The 22702-nt window shown below is 47.2% G+C and overlaps 1 protein-coding gene across 7 annotated transcripts in view; it reads right to left on the minus strand.

Moving 5' to 3' along the window:
* Window positions 1-11488, minus strand: part of CADPS (calcium dependent secretion activator) — a gene marked incomplete at its 5' end in the record, with an annotated part of 209926 nt that extends 198438 nt beyond the window's left edge. For all 7 annotated transcript variants that reach the window (XM_082288645.1, XM_082288643.1, XM_082288644.1 and 4 more), the window contains one exon: window positions 11108-11488. In XM_082288645.1, the coding sequence (XP_082144771.1) occupies window positions 11108-11488 (381 nt within the window). The remainder of the gene's footprint in view (window positions 1-11107) is intronic.
* Window positions 11489-22702: the final 11214 nt, after the last annotated feature.

Raw genomic sequence — 22702 nt, forward strand, 5'->3', positions numbered from 1 at the left:
CAGCCTTCCCTCCCTACACCAGTTAGGCTGGAACAAGTGCACCAGCTGCTGCTCTCCTTGATGGGCATGTGGCTCAGGCTGTGCAGCAATGTGTCATTGTCTTGGGGTGACTTTATGATGTGTATCCCCTATCACTGCTCTATGCCCAGAAAATCAATCCTGTGCCTTTCTGTGCCTTTAAACTGAGCCCAAGAGGGGGGGAGAAAAAACCAAGTGAACTTTTCAAAACAGTTTTTCAAGGACACAGATACACGCTCCTCTGCGTTCTCCTGCTGTGGTAGCAAGAGCAGAGGAAGCACCCTTCTTGCTTTTCAGCCAGCTTTCAGCTCCTTTTCTCCAGAGGGAGATGGAGAATTGAACTTCGTTTTCCTGGGTCTTCAGTTTTTCCCTTCTTCTCTTCTGGACTGTTGCAACATCAGAACACACAGGGAGAATTCTCCACCAAGGCCCCAGAGGTGGGCCCACACCCACCCAGCTGCAAGGAGGAGGAGAGAGACCACACCTACAGAAGGACTCTAAAATCTTCCCAAGTTTTCTCTCCACAGCGAGAGGTTTTATTATTCAGCATTATTATTCTTTTCCTGTGGGTTTGTTAAATAAATAGGTTTTTTATCTCTTTCACTTTCCTCCGAGGAAATTTTTTTTCCCCCCAAACCTGGTGGGGGAGGGATGGTTGTAACCTGCCTTCTATCAGAGGATATTTTCCTCCAAACTTGTCCAAACCAGCACAGTCATGAGAGATTCTGGGAAAGAAGTAGCCCTTGGAGTAGATAAAACCCACGAGACCACAGCTGAAGGCAGTGGTAGGGTCTTTGCAGAATTACAGCCAACATATTTCAGAGTAGAAGGTACCACTGAAGTCCAGGAGCCCATAAACAAGCAGAAATCCTACCAGGCAGAGCCTTGGCCAATATAATCCACCACTTAATGATCAACTCAATTCTTTTGAGGACACCAGCTCTCTCTTGAGACAGCTAGAGGCTAGACGAGTATTATTCTCCACCATCCCTGCATAGCCCTGGGCATACCTGATGCAGAGCAAATGGGAGATGGAAAAGGAAAACATAGCCACAACCTGAGAACTGTCAGCAATCCCTCCTCCCTGCCCCAGCTTCTTCACAGGTACCCTTCCAGAGGAGGAAAGTTTGCAGACTGAAGCACCAAACACCTGATAGAGGGAAGGAGCAAAGCTGAAACTTCCCAACTCCAAACTCCCTCAGCCAGGCCTGGTGCCCTTCCCAGCTCCCTGTTCTTTCCCACTGCACAGCATCAGCATTGATTCATGTTTGGGAGCTGCTCTGCCCTTGTGAATGACTGAGAACACACTAAGTTTCTGCAGTCCTAACTCCAGCTAGCTCTTGGCTATGCACCAAAAACCAACCCCGTGCAGCTCAGAACGTCCCCAGATAACAGCAGCAGATGGCTTCTGCCTAGAGGTCTCACTGGCAGATGATGGTCTGCAGAGCCGGGGTGGGAGGCATAGTGCTGGTTTTTCCAGTGTGCACCGCTCAGCTTACACAGCTTCGCCCGTGGCTGAAGAAGTGCTGTCTGTGGCCTTCCTCCTTGCATTGTCACCATGCAGGTAGCAAGGCAGCTAGCTCCTGCTGCATCACCTCATTAGCTTTCTTTCGAGGCAGGGACTAGTCTGTCATCTCTGGTTGCAAGAAGAATGAGAGCAGTCTGCTAGGAAGGAGGGAAGTCTAGGGATGGAGACAATAAAAGCAAACTCATCACGTGCAACATGCAAAGCATTTGTGCCCTCTTGCTGAATTAGGAAAAGGTATTTGGCATCTTAGAAGAAAATTGCCTTTTGCTTGATGTTCTGCTTATGTGATACCCACATCACCTTCCAGCTGCCTAAATCTTCTGCTGCTGAGGTGTGGGAGGAGCTGACCACCTGCAAAAGCACATCAGGCAAAGTGAAACCACCTCCTTGCAAAAACTACAGCCCCTGGCAGCATCAGCAGCAGTCTGACAGAACTTCTGGATGGCTGCACCTAATTGTTCCCAAACCATCCAGTATTTTCTGGGCCTAAAACATAATACCTGAATGCTCCTTCCTTCCCAGCCCACATCCATCAGACACCTGAGGGGAGTGCAGAGTGGAATATATGTTGCATCTGGCTGGCTGCTCATGGAGCAGCTTCTCCCCTCCACAGCCACTTGTACCAGCCACATGTCAAGGCTGGTCAGAGCAAGCCCAGAAATTTCTTCCTAAAGTGTCTTTGCAGTATTTACATTAATTTAGCCAACTGGCTGGACAGGGATCCCCCAAATCACTCCTTGGGATAAGAGTTCTAAGCAAAGCACCAGCTGGAAATCAGATGGGTGGGTGCCTTCTTGTAGAACCAACATCAGTGAGCACAGAGCTGTATTTAGGAGCACCGGTCTATCTTCCCTCTAACAGCCAAGTCCCTTTATCGCACCAGGATGCCACCAGCCAGGCACCTTGTCATCTCTGATCTCAACCAGAGTCTGTATGTTGGCTGTGACACTCCAGGCTCTGAAATGACCCTCATGCACACGCCCACATCCCTACCAACAAAGGCAAATCACTGCCCCTCTCTGAGGGACTCCAAGGAAAGCATGGGGCTGCTCCCCTGTGATGTGGAGGTGGGGAAAAACCTGTGGGTTGTGGCCACATGTTGGGGTGCTATAAGTGCTAAAATCTTTCAACAGGATTGAAGCCTTCTGCACCCCAGGGCAATGCCAACTTAGCATCATCTGCCTCGGTAACTTCACAAATTCCCCAGGAAAGGGAGAACGGCATCCTACAGGAGTCAGCAAGCCCCACACACCTCATCCATTGAAAACACACACTGCAACAACAGACATCAGTGGTTGCTACAAACTTACAGAATCTGCAAACTCCCAGTGCCATCCTCTCCTGCTCAGTGGGTTCTCAGGATCAAATTCAAATGCTAGAAATCAAATTCAAATGCTAGAGCAGACACTGCTTTTTACAAGGCAACCTGTGAGACTGTTTCAACAAGACAATTCTTAACAAATGGCTTCTTCAATCAGTAGCTCCTCAAAGTGTGTGCCTGGAAAACAGTCTTTCCTCCCTATTACTGTTCTCCCCTCTGCCAGACAGGCAGTTGGGAGCCAAACCACTCCCTTTTATCCCTGCTCCAAGGGATTGAACTGAGCCTGTGCATGCCACAGTACTGCAGCTGCTCTGGATACCAGGCCTCTCTCTCCTGCAGAAGTGCATCAGGCAATGACAACTCCAAAACAAGTACTTCTTTTCCACTGCCAAAAAGTTTGTTGAATTTTTTCCCCCCAAGGTTCTTCACCTGGCTAAAGACATACAGCGAGCAATAGACTTGCAGGGACAGGGTCACTCTGCTCCATGCTTGTAGAGGATCAGATCCAGTTCATAAATGCTAATCCTAAATCATCAAGTGTGGATCTAAATCCCACCCCGAAAGGGAGCAGGACGTGGTCTGCAGAGGGGTCTACAGACAAAGCTAGATTTGAAGACCCTTCCTTTTAGAAAGTCAAAAAGCACCCTGCCCTTGTGCGAATGTCACCCTAATTTAGCACACGAGATGACAAAAGGCCACTGCTGGACCATCAGCCCTGTTTGCCAGGGTATTGCACAAAGGCATTGTGGCATCAGCCCAAAGTCTTACCAAATTCAATGGGGTTCTTTTGAGATCTGCACATAGCATTGCCAGTCCCCAAAGATAGACACCACAGCACTGTCATTTAAAAAATCCACCCTTCTGGCCAGGAGAAACATGACTAAATCTAAATTTCATTAAGTTTCTTCATTAAATATTAACACTTGGGTATGGAGAGACACCCATGAGCGCCACTATATACCTGACACCACTAAAAGTCCAAGCGCCCAACCTTACTGTGAAGTAGACAGACAGGTTTTGAAGTATGACAACTACAAACACAGCATCACTTACCCCAAGCTGAATAAATATTTGCATGACACTTTGACTCAGGTGTTTAAATTCTAGGAAATGTCTGACTTTATCAGCCTGAATCACAGACAAACAATACCAGATATTATCACTAAAAGCACCTTTTCAAACAATTTCAAAAGGTTAACATCAAACACTCAGTGACTGCACTTTATGTCCAGTTTTAAGAACAAAGCCCATGCAATTCAGAGGAAAACCCAGCTGAAGCAACCCAAATATCCTGTACCCACAAATAACTTCTTCCTAAGCAAGTGCCAGGTTAGGATGCTTTGAGTATTCTTGTCAGTACCTACAAGGCAACGACAAAGTGGAACTCTCCAGGAACCTTCCATCTCTTTCATCTCCCCTTTCCTACCCTCATGAAGAAGCAGCTGGACCCTATTGCTGGACCTTGGAGCATGCCCTTCAAGAAGGGTGGACCAATTCTGACCCACTGGGAGCCAGTGGTGCCACCTGCATACAGAGCATCCAAGGTGAGGAGACAATTCTGATTGTCCTGCCATGCCTGCACCACACTCTAAAAGAGCTGGGCAGTGAGGTGGCACTTTCCCTTGGACCTCACCCTGTTCTATTTCCAGGAAGGGAAGACCTTTGAGGGGCCATCCATCAAATCCCACCCACCCTCCTGGGTGACAAATGGAGAGGAGCTGCTCACCAACAGCTGCTCACCTTGTCTGCTGTTTTAAGGGAACTCTACTGTTTTAATTAGTCTTAATTCTCAAAGACACACTAAAATATATGATTTCTAGAGATCACTTTGTGGGTGAAACCCTGGCACTGCTGAAGCCACTAGCTGGATTCACATCGACACCATCCAAGCAACAGCTTTATTGGTCATACTGTATTGATTGGTCTTAACATACTGATCAAGTTTACATAATGAAATAGAAACAGGATGTTTACCTTGTACCACCCTGGACTACAGCACTGGCAGTAGCTCTGGGGTTTTTATACATACACTGCTTGTAGCAGAGTTGTGACGGCTGGGCTGCTACTGCTAAATAAGCTAAAAACAAATAAAATATTTCTCCAGCTAAGAAAAATTTGCATAGGGAAATTACTTGCCGACCACTTTCCACTTAGGTACATGGAGAACAAGTGACACACCATTCAGCAGAAGGAATTACAAGTTGTGCAAGAGGCAAAGTGCTTCGAGGAGAGTGTCTAGACTACGCAAAGCAAGGCCATAAATTACACCTTTTGGAAACGATGGGCTTTAGCAAGGCTTGGAGCTGCATGATCTGGTAAGTCCTCTCCACTCTGAGTTCATAACATCTCTGGCCCAAGAGGTGCCACCCACAATAACTGAAATGTCAGGCTATGGATCAGGAACTGCAAAGTTTTACAACAGCCAAAGACCAAGCTCACAGCCTATTTAATTACCCGCTTCACAATCCAATAAGTTGCAAGTATATAAATAGCCAAAGTATGACAAATATTTAATATCTCCTGGAATTAAATTAAGATAAGACACTGGCAAAATAAATGATGTGTTTTAACTGAAAACAACCATTTTCTGCAGATTCCAGACAATTTAAGCACAGTAATCACATTCTGCACTCCACACTGCTAAGCAGCACAGCATCCTCCCCATGGTGATGCTCCGCAAGCAGGCTCACTTTCACTTCAGGGTTGGCACAGAGCTAGGGACAGACCCAGCCAAGAGCCCAGCCACACACAGAACTCTCATTTGATGGTGGCAATGGCCTGTGCCCACACTGAGCCATCTAAGTGGTGAAGCCAACTCCTAACTACTCTTCCAGGTTTGTATAGGTATAGCACTAATAATTATCCTGCAAGCTTTGATGCAACTACAGAGCAGAGCATGAGGTCCAACTCATGCTTGAGAGCTGCCTGGACCTTGTGTCTACTTCTTAAACAGCACTAGACAGCAACTGAGGAACAGACAGAAAACAAGCAGAGCATCGTCTTTACCTCTCCTGCCCTGCAGAGCTGAGAAAACCAAAAATCTCCAAGGGTTTCTTGGGACCAGCAGAGCAGAATCTGACCACAAAAACAAATTCCTCCAGCAGAAAGCTCCTAAAACAAGTTCCAACACCAGCTGAGACAGGGTCTGTCCCAGAAGAACAATGTGTTGGTGGTTTTATGAGAGAACTTGTGTAAATATGGCAGAAGTAACAATCCAACCCATGATAAGAAAGAAGTATGCGACTATTTGGAAGGCTGCACTAGCTTTACTATGTTCCTAAATGTTGTAGCATCTGTGTACCTGCTGAAATGGCAGAAATTCAGTATTTTAAGATGCGTGGTAACCAATTTAACAGTTTCTGACCCCTCACACCTGTTCTGCATTAAGCACTGTGCTTAAATCAGTCACCATTCAGCAAAGCACAAGCTTAAGCGCTTTGCTGAATTTGACTGAGAATTTTGCTAATGCACTTGACGTCATCCCACAGGCTTACGCAGGGACCCAAATCATGCGCCACTTCTCCCAGGAGTAGCCCTGGTAATCTGCAACAAATCTGGAACTTTTTTCATCCCACATTTATCCCACTGGGAACTGATTTACTCTCCTGCCTGCCTACTCCCTTGCTCTGCAGAAAGGAAAACAGGCAATGGCAACCACGACTGCAGCGATATCTGACCTAATGTGCACTCCACATTTTATCTCCTAACAAGTTCTTTCTGCTGCCCCTTTCCCAACAAGTGTTTTCAGTTTATGCTATTTTGAAGGAGCAAACACCAATTCCAGGGCTGGGCTGTGCCTTTTGACTGCCGTGCTGTGGAGGTATTTAGCAAGAGGTACAACCCACACCCAAGGATGCTTGGTTTGCATCACTACAGACACACACCTTGTCCAACATTCCTAGGCTGCCAGCTGAGCTCTCTTCCCAAAGGCTTCAGACAGTTGAGATCAAGTGGGAAGAGGCACCAAGCACAGCTGGTTGTCTCAACTCTACTTCCAACAAATCAGCATGAGCTAGAGAAAAGACCACACACATCCTGGGCAAGCAATTACCAAGCTCAGTGCCATCTGCAGTAATAAAACACGTTGTTCTGAGAGTCATGGAGCTGGCAAAGCCACTTTCCTGCTGAGCTGCATCATGAGGCTGGAGCCTCCAATGTCCAGCAATATTTTAAGTTCTGATGGGAGTTTTTCCTCCACATTCAGTAGGTCTCTTGCTCAGATTCCCCAGTGTCTAGTAAGGGCTGCCCACACACTGCACCTTTCTCCCACCTGGGGTAGAAGATAAAAACAAAATCTCCCTATTTCACCAAGCTTTACAGGGATAAGTATCTTGCAGACCACTGTCTGCGTCTCAAATGTGCCTGGAATTCAGTGGTGGCTTAAAAAAGAAACCTAAGTGGGAAGTAAGACAGCACAGGCAGGTATCTAATAAGCCTTTTTTCCCTTAGGAAATACTGCTAGTGAGATGTAAATAGAAGAACTTACAGGTAGATGTCACAGATGTGTAGTTACTCAAGTGGAGCCTTACCCCATAAACATCAAAATAAACCCTAAGCAGAGGTGTAGACTTGAACATGCTGATCTAAAAAACAGCTTTTCCTCTATTGCTGAAATTTCTGGGGTGTCAGGATAAGAAAAATACCAGTTCTGAGTGGCGCCTGCTTAAATTCATCTGGAAATCTGAAACAGTTTGCTGCTGGTGTAAACAAGCAGTGCTGTCGTGCTTCACGTGCAATAAATACCCAGCTACACCATCCATTTACACTTTTCCGCTGCTCTCTTTGCTCTCATATACATTCTAATTTATCAAACAGCAGGTAATTACCTTTGTGGTGCAACAGCACCTTAACTACATAGTTCCCTTTATTCCAAGGTGGTTCATGAGTGCTGCAGAACACCAGGCTGCATTTTCCAGCTCCTGAGCACTACACACAGGTGTGTGGCTCACAACCAGAGCCCGCTGTGCCAGTGCATTCCCAGCACCAGAACACGTGGCCCCTGGGTCTCCGGGCACCAGCCAGCTCTGACACAGCAGCACTGCAGGATCAAGGGGGGAGGATTACACACCTCAGGAGAGGTACCACAAGGATCTACAGCCTAGGCAAGAATTTCAGTGCTGCAGCCACAAAAAAATCAATGCTTTCTTATCTGAGAAAATTGCAAAGAAGGTGAAGCTATAGAAGGTGCCTGGGCTCTGGGAGCCTGGCAGGGGCTGACTGCAATACAGCCCATTTCAGCTGTGGTCCTCCAGCTGTGGTTGGGATGGGCTGGCTCTTATCAGGTAACCCAGCCAGGAAACCACTCCACAGGGCAACAGCTTCACTGCCTCACCTGCAAAGCCATGGTCACCTGCCTAGGCTGTGCTTGGGGTGGCAGCATCTTCTCTGCTACAAGGGGAGAGCTATGAGCCAGGCGAAGCTAAACCTCATCCTTCTCCTTCCAGCACTGGGCAGAACTTGCTGAGCAGGGCTGGGGACAGGTCCCCAGCACTCACTGCTGCACAGTTCTGCCCAGACACTTCTGCGGTGGCACCTCCCTGACGTGGGTGTGGGGTCTGAGCAGCCTGGTGTGAAGCCAGGTCCCCTCACCTGGGCAGAGCTCCAGTGGGGCTCCCAGATGCCCTGTCCATGGGCAGTGACTGGAGTGGGCAGATGGGCAGGTTCAGGCCCTGGCATCTCCAGGGGCCAACACATGCAGTGGATCAAGCAGCCCCCTCTGCAGCCTCTCTGTCCAGCACCATTGGGAAAGGAGGGAGCGTAGTCCTGCACACCAGTCTGGAGGCTGCAAATGACAATGCTTGGTGGTCTTCTGCTCCCCATTTCTTCTAGAATGAAACAATTCCCTGGTAAACAACAAACTGTAAAGGTGGAGAGGCAAATAGCACATGGGAAAGGAAGCAGTTTATCCCTCCTCTGCTGACCAGCAAACTGACGCAACAGCCTCCATTAGAGCAGGACCAAAACCCAGTCTTCTCTCACCTTTCCCCTAAAAAGCAAAATGCATTTGTTCTACTCTGGTGAGTCTTGAGCACCTGATAGTTTCATCATTACTGAAGATCCAACCAATATACTGCAACAGAAGCTCAGTGCTCAAGAGGGATCAAGTCCCACACCTTCACCCTCTGGTCCCCCTCCAGCCAGAAAAGGAAGGGTGCACTTTCCCAGAGGGATGTGTGAGGAAAGCAAAGCAGAGGAGCACACAAAGTTCATCAACAAACTCCAGGCTCTGGAAGTTCTTTAATTGACTTCAACAGGAGTCATGACTAAGAAAAAAGGGCAAGGATCTATTCCCAGCATGACAACTGAATACAGGGATATAGAGAAGACAAAAAAACATAATTAATTCACCTTTAAAAGGGTGTTTGACATGTGTTACCATGTTAAATTTAGCTTTCCCAATTCCACTTCACTGCTAAGTTTGAGGGGAGATGATCAGCCCCCAAGACACATCTATTTTAGCTACATTAATAAGCCAGACATGTTTCCCTATGTTCTTCATTTCACAGAGAATGGATTATTTCCTTCCAAGATCCTGTGTAACTTCCACATACCCTTGAGTATTGCTGCCACTATGTAATTTTTCTCATTACTCCTCATTTCTTTGTTTCACCTGCACTTAATTCCCCACCTTTTCCTCTTCTCTCTTGTCCTTTCACAGTGCAATATTTTGATTTCAGGGACTATAAACTGTCCTTCCCAGCCACTCTCCTCTGGACTGCTAAGATGCTGCATGCTCCTTTGGATAAACCACTTGTCAGTTTCAGATCACTTTCATGTGAGAAACAGTTGCAGGATTTACTTGGTTTTATTTCAGCGAAACTAACAGTAACGTAAATTTCATCATCTTTCTCTAACACAAAGAAGTTGCACAGGAAACGAAAGCCAAAACTACTTTGGAAATTCATAATCTGTTGGAAAGGATTGTAGGCAAAAAGAACAGATAAAAGAAACTCCAAACCTGGCTATAATTTCAGTTATGTACTTTGCTCAGCAAACAAAAGCAGATCATTCAACCTTCCAGCAACACCAGATTGTCCTATATTGCCTTTAAACTACATGATACATTACAGATACACTTTCCTACCTCCGTATGTTGCAATGACTAATAATAGTCCTGTGGTGTAGCAGAACTGAACGCTGTTTGCATCAATACATCCAGGAGTCTGCCTGAATTGTAAAGGTCATTTGTAAACACAGAACAGTATCAAGGCTAAAACTGCAGTCTAAGAAACTCAACTGAAAATGGTGACAAAAAATAGGCCAGCTGTTTCAGAGAGCTACATTACATCACAGACCTAACTCTGGCTGCCACAGGGAAAAAGTTGCATTTGACTGAAAGATCCTGTGTCCAGATCCAGGAGAAACTTAATTTCTGCCCTGGCCCACAAGCTTGTGCCTCAGAGGAGAAACAAGCTTCAAGACAGCTCCTGGAGATGGGAAGCCCAGGTGAAGTGCTCCTGTCCAGCCTCTGCCTGGAGCAGCACACGGCTCTGCCATGGGGACACACCTGGGGAGGAAGAGCCAGGACTGTGGCAGAGACTTCATCGCAAACCTCTGCTGATGCATTTTGCTGGGAAGCCGGTCTTGAGGAGCTTGCCACACATAAACACTTGCAAGAAGTTGAAATGAGACTCGGCAACTCCCCAAGTCAGTGCCAGCACTCCCAGTTAAGCAAACTTTGCAGTAAGCACGGAGTTGTGGAGTCCCTTTGCAGGAGGCAACAGCACGTGCCTGGTGTTTTCCAGCAATATGACCCATTTCTCTCCTTTCGACAACCTTTAGATGGCCAACATCTCAAACTTCCCGATCCCGATGTTGCGTAACTAGAAGCAACGATATAAGTCACTGCGCTGGCTCTGTGTGGAAGACCACGCCGGGGAGCAGCACGGAGGGTGGCAAGGGGTCAGGGGGCTTCCCCGGGCCCCGGGACAGGGCTGCTGCCAGCACACTGCACCACGTGGGCCCAAGGTGCCCTATGCTGGGAGTGCCCTTGGGGTGCCCGGGGAGCTGCAGGCCTGGGGAGCAGCAGAAGAGGCAAGGACTGGGCAAGGATGCAGGCAGAGGAGTATCTAGAGGAGCGTGCAAAGGGGTAGGTCAACAGCGGGTAGGTAAGAAGGGGGCAGGCAAATGGGCGGATGGCAGGGGCAGGCCCACCTGCCAGAGGTGGGTGATGGAGAGGCAAGGCCTGGGCGGCAGGGCAGAGCCGGGTAGGACAGGGCAGGGCAGTGCACGGCCGGTACCTTCTGCTGCCGGCGGGCCATGTCGGTGGGCTGCTTGGCGTTGAAGGGGTAGGCGATGCAGCGCATGACGAAGACGTAGAGCTGCAGCTTCTTCTTCCTCTCCTCCTCCTCCCGCTGCAGCCGCTCCAGCTCATCCTTCTCCTTCTCGCTGGCCACCGAGGGGCTGGGGCTGGCGGGCCGCGCCGCGCTGCTGCCGCGGCCGCCGGGCTGCAGCCCCCCGGCGCTCCCACCGCCGCCGGCAACGCCGCCGCCGCCGCCGCCCGGGCCCTCGCCGGGGCGGCTAGGAGAGAGCCGCGCCGCGGCCGGCGCCAGCGGCTCCTTACCGCTTTCCTCCTCCACCAGCTCCTCCGACTCCTCCTCGCTGGACGACGGGTCCAACATCGCGGCGGCGACGGCTGGGCTCGGCCGGGCGAGCTCTGGGCTGCGCTCAGCTGCGCTGCGCTCGGCGCGGCTCTGTCCGTGCCCGGCTCCGGCTCCGCGCGCCGCCGATCCCGCGCGCGCCCCCGCGCCGCCCCGCCCCGTGCGCGCGGGCGCTGGCCGCGGTGCTGCACGCGCGGGGCGAGCCGAGCGAGCGCCGAGCGCCACCCGCGCATGCGCAGGGGGGGCCCGGCGGCCCCATGGCGGCGGGGTCTGCGCGGTGTGGGGTGACGGGCCGGTGTGCCCGCGGGTTCCCCCCAGCCCCACACAGGCACTGCTGTGCCCGTGGTGTACCCACAGGAGCCACTGTCCCTCCGAACCTCCGCAGCCACACACAGACCCTGCTGTGTCTTCAATGTCCCCATGGACATCAATGTCCCTGCTACGCCCCCGGTGCGCCGCAGCCGCACACCGACATTACTGTGTCCCCGCAGCAGCCTGGACCACGCGAATCCCCGCAGACCTGAGGCTCATAGCATTTGTTTTCCACCAAGCAGATCTTCTTGCCCCTCAGTGCAGCTAAAAGTCTTAATCGAAAAGTGATGCTGCTGATAAATATTTTACCCGAGTCACTAATTACTACACGTGTAACAATATCGTGGTATTCTGCTTTGAAGATTACCTGGGGCAAGCTGAGGACTTAAGGAGCTGCTCTGAGAGATGAGTCAGTGAAGACATCATGTGTGCTCAATGGTTTAACTTTTGGCGATTTTCAGATCTGATTGAGACTTAATTTATGTGTATGTGTGTATTTGTGGTCGGTGGGTGTTTTCGAGGTTTGGTTTTTTCTACTCAATTAGCAGTGCTTCTTTTCTAAATGTCAAAATAGCTGTCACCTGTTAATTGATGTTAATAAGTATTTAGGGAGAATAGATAAACATGGACTCATGGTGATGGAGCTGTGAGAATAGCTTGCAGGAGAGGAGACAGGTACTGCTTCTCGTGATGTGTTCCAGTGTTTTCACAGCAGCTGGACTTTCTGAGCTTCTTTCCTACTTCTAGTTAAAAGCTCTGTGTAGCCAAATGAGTCTGGAAAAACTTCTGGGTCCTGCATTTCCAAAAGCCATCAGAAGTGGCTGAAAAATTGGCATAGAATGCAAAAAGTGGCTTTCTCCATTTCCATCAGCCTTATCTGCTAGAGCTGTGGCATTCTGCACATCACCTTGCTGTGGTGTGTGTCCTTCCAGCAATGTGGGAAGACCTGGGGATGACAAACTCTCTGTGGGGAAGAGCAAAATAGCAAAGTTCCCGCAAACAATGTTTTCCATACACTTCCCATTGAAAGGAGCTGGTCCAAGCTGAAGTTAGGAAAAGATTTTTCAGCCCCTCTCAGCCTTTCTCAGTATCTTTTCACTTCATGCCTCCCTATTTATTGTCTTCCCAGACAAACAACTAGAAGTGCCCTGATGTCATTGCTGTGATGCCAATAACCCTGCTTGCCCAAGATGTGGTGTAGTTGTACTGCCAGTCCCTTGCTAGGGGGACAGGTCATACAGCACCTTCTAGTGCCATTTGGCCCCTAACATGGCTAATGCAAGGATAACTACCACAAGGGTGATGAGATGTCTCAAAAGTCTCCTCCTCATCACAGTTATCTTATTTTTTTAGTTGTCTTTTAGTTTTGCATTCCTTTCTTTTGATTGATGCCAGTTTTATATTATCCATCAGAAAAAAACCCTAGTCCTGAGTCCAGTTGTGCCAACTGGGAATGCAAAAAAAAATTGAATAAATTACATCAGTGCCTATAATGATATTATCTATAGGTGATCCCACAACAGAGGAGAAAACACAAGTCTTTGGGATTTTCAAGAAAGAAATGTCATTTTTTGTATAGGAAAATGGAAAAAAATCTGTGACATGAGGCTGCAGGTGCTCTCCCTCCTAGTTGAGAAGGCATATGTTCAGAAGCTGCAGCTATCTGTCCTCCCTCTCGCAGACAACACAGCAACAAAGCTCTCTCAGATGATCAGAGGAAAATTGGACCGTTTTTTATGAAAGGTTCTCTTTCTGTGGTTATTGCTCTGATTATTGAGGTAACTCTGCAGAGGTGGATTCACTAGAGGAAAGCAGCTGGGGATGACAGAAATAACTTTTGCTGGTAGGCATATCACAGACATTGAGTATCTAACTATAAAGACAGATTGACTTTTCTGACAGATTGTCAGAAAAGATTCCTTAAATTAATTGATGCAAAATAGATATATACAACCACCAAAAAACCACACAAGTTCTTTTTGAAGAGCCTTCAGAATTATATTTATCCTTTAGTGGGTGAGATTTGGCTCACTAGAGAACTTTGAACTTGGTTATGTTTTGAAAGGCCTGACTGAATATCCGGCTGTGGTTCATCTGGAAGTTTTCCTGGTCCAGAGAAGCAGGGACACATCACTGTCAATGTGATTGACACTTTATTTCCTTAATTCACACAGCCATGTTTTCACAATGACTGTGTCTGAAGGTACAGTTACAACATTCATGCTTTTTACTGACTAAGGAAAGAGTCAGGTCAAAAATCCTCAGGCCTCTTGCTTTCTGTTTCCAAATGCCATACTTGTCCGGGCAGATGTACGCAGCTTCCTCTAAAACATCTCTCACTTACAGCTGGCTGCATCTTATTGCAAGGCAGTCTGTCTGGCATTATGCAGGAAGGGAAGCAGTAGAGTGATTGTGAAAATTATGTGTGCCTAACTTCCAGTGGTATTATTTCATGGTGGATACTTGTGTAATTACCCATCACAAGTGGGTAAATGTAGATAAATAAGAGCATTAGCTACGTAATTTTTGATGTTATATTGATTTTTATTGCTGTTTTCTCAGGATGCTAAAACAAAGGCTCTTTGGGTTAAAAGGATGGCTAATGTTGGGTAGTTCGTTTTCAAGATGAAACACAGCTGCAAAACCTGTGGTCCTTTCTAGCTTATCACTTTGGAACAGGCTCCAGGAGGTTTTAAAAATCTGCCCCTACATATTTGTTCCCATCATCATGAGTTAATTGCATCTGGTAAAACACTTTCCAGAATAATTACTAAATGAGGTCCAAAGTACCTGCATTACCGGCTGTCTTGCAAGTTCCAGTAAGAGGCAATACTCACCATGTGGGAATACTCCACCTCTGTGCCTGTGCCTGTTTACACTACAAACAAGGGGCAGCAAATACATGCACACCCATCCCTGCCAAGGGCAAAATGCTTCCCACCTCTCATGGTTGGAGCCATTGCAGCTGCATAAAGGAGATTCCAGGTGGCCTCAGGTATCAAAAACAGAGTTGATGAAACATAGGAAAAGCATTTTGTGAAATGTTTCAAATTTTTTTCCATTCTATACAGTTTCAGAGGGAAGAACCTGCTGATATTAGAAAAAATCACTATTGTAACATTTGTATCTCTCTCCATTTATTCCCATTAGACAGGGGAAATCAGTGTAGATAAGGATTTGTGGAAATTGCTGTAAAGAAAAGCAGAGCTTAAGCAGAGGCCCTGGATTTGGGAAGAGTTCCTGTGTATGTGGCACTGGGTGCTCTGGCACTGCCTGTGCAAGCAGGCAGGCAGGACCCAAGGCTTGGGAGAAACCTTCAGAATGAGTGAACTCCACTTAAAGCAGCCATTTGGGAGAACTTAACAGAATTTCTCCATCAGGGAGGCTCACATTTGCATGAAAACCAAACAAACTCACGCTCTTTTTATTAATCCTGGTTAAAGGCCTAAAGTAGAATAATTATGAAAGCTGGAAGCAATTAGCACCTTTGTAAAATCTATGTGCAATGATGGCAGGGAGTTGCAGGGACTGTCTAGAAGAAGAAAGAGAGAGTAAGGCTCATCTCTTGTGCTGTTTGGCCTCCCCTGAGATCCCTTGTGGCCATGGAATATGATAGAATCATAGAATTGTTAGGGCTCAAAGGACCAACCATTAACCCAATACTGCCATATTCACCACTGAATCATGTCCCCAGGGGCTACATCCACACACCTTTAGAGCACTTCCAGAGACAGTGATTCCACCACTTCCTTGGGCAGCCTGTTCAAATGCCTGACCATGCTTTCAGTGAAGAAATTTTTCCTTAATATCCACTCTAAACCTGCCCTGGCGGAATGCGAGGTCCTTTGCAAATCACTTGCACTGAACATGAGATTTGGAAGCAAAGTGAGAGCGCAGACTCTGCTGCTGGGGCACTCGTTGCTTCTCCCTGCTGGTCACCCACTGCACGCACTAGCCCCTAACCCTATTCCAGCTCAGATGGTGCTGTTTTAATGAGCCCGAGACAATTTGCCTTATATGTGAAGTATGCTGGGTATGGATCAGAAAACACCTCTGGAGGGGTGTGCAGAGACCCCAGCTAGAATTCACCCTCACTTTGAGACTGACTGTAGAGCAGCTCCTGATTTTTGACAGTGCTGCCCAGTGCCAACCCCCCAGGAATCACACTGGTGCCTGCTGGCTGCTACTCTTGGTGTTTATAGGAGTCCAGCATCTGAGATCATTTGTTCTTCTGGCTCTTACCTACTGCAAATTTGGCCCTGTGCCATCAAAACATGAAATAAGTTTTTGCTCGGCTGTACCTCTTGCTTTAGAAAAGCAATTTTGCAATAGAGTTCTGAGTTTTGTATGGTATCAGGTGAAAATGGAAGGAAAAAAAGAGGAAAAGCAGGTGGCAAAGACTCTACTTAAAAATATCTTACAGCTCATAAAAATGAGAAATTTCAGCAGTAACTGAAAGAGGAAGTAGAGGAGCTGCTGAGGGCCAGCCTGTCTTAGGCTGTGCAACAGGTAGGGCCAAGTAAATGGTACCTTCCTGAGGACTTGCTGCCTTGTCCTTGGTGACATGCTGTGAGGGGCTGGAGAGTTTGCACCTTGCAACAGGGCAGTTTGAAGAACTGGGTAATGTGTGAGTGGGCAGGTTCGACCTGCACGTCCTTTGATTCAGGCATGAATAGAGTCTGGCTAGAGAGTGCCACTGGAGAACACTGCCTCTTGGTAATAACACTCATTTACAGAGCAGAAATAGGAATCCTGTTGTGTCCTAGGTGCCATTTGTTTCACTGTTTCCTAAAATAGCACAGAAAACAATCCTTGTTTCTTGGTGACAGCATTATAATAGATTTCTGTGTCTCCCAAACAGAGTGGACTAAACTGGTGCTCTTTTCACCTGTTCATGCACACTCAGCTAATATTTACATTGGGATCCTGGCGGCACCAGAGTTGTGGCAGGAGCAAAGCAGGGGCCAGCCACAGCTGCTGGCCTTTCTTAACCCTTGACATCAGGGAAGTGTGGAATGGGGAAGGGAGGCACTGCGGGACACCCAGCCGCTGCAGCTGCGGATGGTGCAAGAGCTGGGTGCCGCTGCTACAGTTCAGCATTTCTCTTACCAGTGCTCAGCGTGCTCCTTGCCCTGCATGCATACGGAGCATTTACAGCACAGGGCTTCCTGAAATATTAAGGGTATGCAAGTTTCCTTTCTTCAGCAAACTGCCACCTGAAAGGGAAACTTCCAGCCAGCTGAAGGTCAGTCTCTCACAGTGGGACTGGTTGTCTGTGTCCTATGCAGTGGTAGAAGCCCACTGGGACTGGCAGGGCATTGGAAAGATGGTGTTCCCCTCTCTACCTGCACTGCTGGGAAACTGTGGTTTGCAATAAGAACACCTCCTAATCTCTTTCTTGATGGTGTGTTTGAAGGTGCTTTGGAAAGGCTTTTCAGTCCCCGGAAAAAGTCTGTTGAGCCATCATTTTCTCTCTCTTCTCCCTCCTTTGCAGGTGCCAGGTTCTGCTCTTCAGACCTGATTAGCATCTGCAGGAAAATGGGCACTCCCACAGCATTCAGGTTCTGGACTCAGAAATAGCCCTGTGTGCTGAGGTAGGAGTACTTATTCCACCCTGTAAGTGGATTTAGATACACCACAGCTGCAGCTGTGTGGGAGGTGCTGTTGGCTGGGTTTGAAGCAGCCCTGGCCTCCACAGGCAATGTTGCTGCCTCTCAACCCTCTGCTTTCTACAGTCCTTCTTTGGGAAGGAGACAACCGGCGCATTGGCTTTGATGCCTCCTGTGCCTGGATGCTCATGATGATCCACCTGATGTGTTTCTTCCAGGTATCTATTACTGCTCAGAGGCACTTCAAGAGCAAATACTGCAGGGAGAGAAGAGGGCATGTACTATAAGAGGCATGTAAGGGCAGAGACAGAGAGGGAGAGATTGAATCACCTTCTTTGATAACACAAAGCAGGAGATGGGGAAATTTAATAGTGATAGGAAACATATGGTGTGCCCTGTGCCCCCTGCTCTCCTCCCCAAGCTTGGGCAGATCTTCCTTGCCATCGAGAATGCACTTGGTCCTCACACTGATTCTGGTCTTTTCAGCCTCTTCCTAGGGTTTATTATACCAGGTCTGAAAATAAATAACAACAAATTAGCCTGACCCAGCAGGCCCTGAAAGAGACCAGACTCACTTGATGTCTGTAGCTACTCAGCAAAATCCACAAGTGAGCTGTTTATCTCCACTTTCTGGCCAGACTGGCAGCATTACATCTCTGTCAGGTTCAGCACCGAAATCCTTTTCCAAACCCTATTGAGAGGATTGTAGCAATATTTTGCTGTCCAATCAGCACTGGCTCCCAGCTTTCAAGGCATATATAATTAAAAATGACTGAGGTTTATTGCAAATAGGAGATCTATGGGCAATTTATCAAATGCACCCTATTCTGCTTGCTCAGAGCCTGCAAATAATTGCAGCTGATCTACTCCAGCGCACACAGAGCTCCTACAAAACCTGGGCTGGATTGCTGCTGCCAGTCAGTGCCTGATTGCCATCCCTGGGGTCAGTGCAAATCAAGGTGCATCTATTTACTTATTTTTAAGATTTTTGTGGTAGTTTTTCAACCAGTCCTCATATTTCAGAAAAGTACACAGAGAACAGAGCAATTGATTTGGAGCAATTATACTCTAGCTATGTGATTGCTTCTCTGAATGTACTCCCACTGCTAAGGAAATAACTCCAAATTTCTACTAGACTTTTAAGTATCTTTGTTCTGGGAGAGCTGATTTTACTGGTCATCAACACATCACTAAAACCTTCCAGCTAGTGCTTTTTTCTTATAAACCCTTGAATTTCCCTTCACATGAGCTGCTTGCAGAGGTTTACAGAAGTGACTAGATGGGCTTCCTCTGGGGCCATGAATCTCTCTTTTTATTAAACAGCCCAATCATGACGAGTATCTTAGAGTCACCATTTTAAAATAAATGCATTACCAGTACTGCAAAATCTATGTGAATTAGTATGTAATATCAGTAAGTAGGACGCTTGAGCGGTATTTTAGGCACAGAATAAATATTTAACGATTTCTGTTTCAAATTTAGTGTGAAAGGGATTTAAATGCACAGCATGCTCCCTGCTTACATACCAACAATTTGATACAAATACCAGCCGGCTGTTCATTGCTTCCTGCTGATGCTGCTCGGGTGTGGCCAAGTGTCCTCACCAGTGGCATGGCTGTGGTGCACAATACTTTGAAATTCCTCTGCTATCGATTCAGCAAAGGACTGGCTCAGACTTTGTAGGCTGACTTGATGCTGTTCATAAGGACTTCGCTGCTGCCATCCAGATAGGATGAAATAACATCCAGCCCATTGCATGTCCCATCTGGAAGCTTGATCATGGCTGGCAGGAGCAAATAAGTTTCCAGAGGTAGGGATTGGGGGGTTTACTCAAACTGAAAACCCACAGAGCTAGAAAGGGGCTGTTTCTCCTATGCTTAATTTGGAAAGGATGGTGATCATCTTGACACTTGAAGACCCATTGGGAAGAGAACGCTTGTTTCCCCTTCTGAGCTGTTTAGGAATTGCTGGATTTGGTTGACTTCTCCAAGAAATTTCTCTGGCCACTCCAAAGGATCATTTTTTAATTACTCACATGGACAATGCCACTGTCAGGCTCCCTGGGAAAGTCTTAATGGGTTCCCCTGGGAAAGTTTTAGGCTCCCACAAATTCAGAGAGGTTGAAAGCTGCTTTTAACCAACCCATTGCAAATTTTGGGGGAAAAAAAAAGAAAAAGAAAAAAATACTTCATCTGGATGCAACAAATAAAAATAAAGAAACTGAATTTCATCCCTTTTGCTTGGAATCCTCTGCTACTGCAATATACCAGCTACACAAACACTGTTACAGATTAGTTAGAAGCACAGCAGCAGAGCACTACAATGTGAACCTGAAGAAGCCTGTACCTGTGGTTTCATCGTGGGGGCGGCTGCACTCGGGAGACCTGGGGTGACTTCGGAAAGTCGGTGAAGAGTAATGGTTGACTTTTTCCTCTTCTTTCACCATAAACAGCCAGCTTGGATAAGGGGCTGGCTCTGGAGTCTGACTGGTGCCCCAGGCACAGCTCTGCTGCCAACCTCACCCTTCCCACTATGGGTTCTACTTTCTCAGGCAAGACAAACCACAAAGTTCTGTCTTATAAAATCCCTCTTTGTAACCACCTGCCCTGATTGGGGGTATTTTCACCCAAATGAGACATAGCTGGCCCAGTCTCATGGAGAAGTACAGCCCAAATACAGCCTTGGTAAACTTGCAGACTAATAAAGCTCCCGAAGTTTGCACACAGAAAGTGATTTTCCTCAGCAGCAAGAGGTCTGGGGCTCTGCTCACAGTGCACATTTTACAAGCTTTACACCATTAATACCTCCTCTAGTAGTTTGATTCCACTTTGATTCTCTAATTTACTGATGGGAAAGGTGCAGAGTTGCACAGATTTCAGCCTTCTAAGTAAATTTGACATCTCTGTACATGATATCACACAGCAGCAGCAACAGAAGAGGAAGGTTTGATGTAGGTTTTAAAAGCGTCGGTTGGGATCCCTTCCAAGTGTCTGTGCAGCATTTGCATTTCCCATTAATCCCCAAGTATTTTTGTGGCTAGCAGTATGTTAGATGCAAAATTTTCTCCTTCTCTAAGAAACTTGATCCTGGAGTGATATCAAGCACTGTATAAATACATACGCATGAACAAATTAAAATCTCTACATGTAAATGGTGGTTAAGTGGATAATAATGATAGTAAAATTGCTACAGAACTGCCTTAGTGCCTATTACTGAAAAATACTTTGTTCTTTGTGATGATCCAAGGACACTAATATTTTTAAATAAATTATAAAAATGGTCAGATCACTTATTAACAATATTTCTCTTGCATCATGGTTTCTGTGATTCACAGGAACATCTGACTGCCTTGGTCTTGAGCAGTGCTGTGAAATGAACATCGTTTGCCGAGAAATTGCACAGAACAGAAAAGATCCTGTTGAGCAGCAAATCAACCTGCAACAGGTAGTCAGTGTCAGAGGATGTAATTTTCTAGATTGCGAACTTGCCGAGCTGCTTCCACCACCACTCTCTGCCAGAGCATGGTTTGTCCTACAGAAAAATCTATTTCAGCAGGTGGTTTGCAGCAACTAGTCTGTGATATTGGCAAAGCCCTAGTATGGAACAGGAGCTGCTCTGCTCTCCCAGGTCTAATGCACCTCTCCCCATCTGGCATTGCCTCCAGGGCTTGCATGTACTCTGGCTACAAGGGTATCCCAGCTTATAGCCACACAAATGCTGAGTTTCCAGGACACCCACCAGCTCACTGTCAGCCTTGGTGGGAGTTTCTCTGCCTAGACCCTCTTTATCCTATGTGTATCAATCAATCAATCACATCCCTTTAGGACAAGGCCTAAACTTGCAGTTTCACAGACCCAGGCTTTATTTCTCTGACAGGATTGTGTGATCAAAACAGAGCCTTCTTCTAAACAGCAAGTGTTGAAGTGCAGGGCTGACATTTTTTGAACACTCGTTGCTTTTATTGGCCTTGCTGGTATAATCACTGGCAAGCTGATTTACTGGAAGATATTTTACTGTCTGTAGAGCTGAAGGACAAAGTCTGTGTACCTGTCTAGCAGTTTTTGGTTCAGAGGAAACAGCTCCAGTCAGCCCCATGCTACTATGGTGAGATGGCAGGGTAAGGATGAACAAGGCTTAGGCTGGGACAGAGATGGAAAAGCTGCATGGGGCAACCTGATGCTGTCAGAGCCAGCAGGACTGAATCTACTGGGGAGTTCAAGTCCTTCAGAGCCCCTCAGGTAACTTCCCTAGAGGGACCTGCTGGGGACCTGAGAGAGGTTTTTGATCTTGGGCATTGTGCTGTACACACACCATGCTGTCCATGCTTGGTGCTATCTGTGCACCGTGCTGAACACGCACCATGATTTATGTATACCGTGTTGTATGTGCATTGTGCTGGCTGCACTTTGTGTACATGCACACTGTTTTATGTAAACTGTGGTAGACATGCCCAGTGCTGCATATTCACCGAGTCATACACCCCCCATGTTGTACGTGTACTGTGCTGGCCATGCACTGTGCTGCCCGTGCCATGTCTGCTACACGTGTGGCAGATTCTGCTTTGTGCCCAGGCAGCACGTGGAGGGCCAGCAAACCTCTGTGAATACTTGTGCATTCATGGCTGGCAAAAACACCATGTGAAAACCATGAGCAACAGCTCATGCTGAGGAGGAGCAGCCACAGGACAGTTAGAACCACTGCTGAGGGCAGGTTGGTGTTCTACAACGGTTATGTGGAGATGGAAATAACTATGAAACCAAATAACTCTAGTGGTTTTTGCAATGAGAACAAAAGAGAAAATTCACTCCCTGGACTCATCCGAATTTCCCAACACATCTTCAGATGGGAAGACAGCCAAAATATTCCCCTCAGGGAGGCAAGCAGTGGCAGAGGGGAGAAGCAAAGCAACATTGCTCACTAGATTTCAAACAGCTGGAAAAGGGCTAATATCAGTTAAACCCTGTAGCTTGAAGCACAGTGGGAGGTAAAGAATTCTTCACCAAGAATAATTATAACTACAAAAACCTGCCTGCTGACGCCCCAGTCATCACAGTAACCAGTAGTTGTATCACACAGACAAGCTGTTCTTGAGCAGGCTTTGTGCTGTGCCTTTTCCTTGAAGGATCCCACTGCCATTCCATGTGGTCCTGCCAGTGCACAAAGGTGTTTGTTGCCACAGAGAGTAAAGACAAACCCCAGACCCTGCTCCACCATTACGCAGAGGATTAAACACGCTCTTGTGTGTTCAGAAATCCAGGGGCAGGGAAGCCTCCCTAAAGAGAGGAAGATGCCCAACCTGCTCTGCCCTGCAGTC

Source organism: Coloeus monedula, assembly GCF_965178545.1.
Source record: "Coloeus monedula genome assembly, chromosome: 11".
Taxonomy (NCBI): Eukaryota; Metazoa; Chordata; class Aves; order Passeriformes; family Corvidae; genus Coloeus; species Coloeus monedula.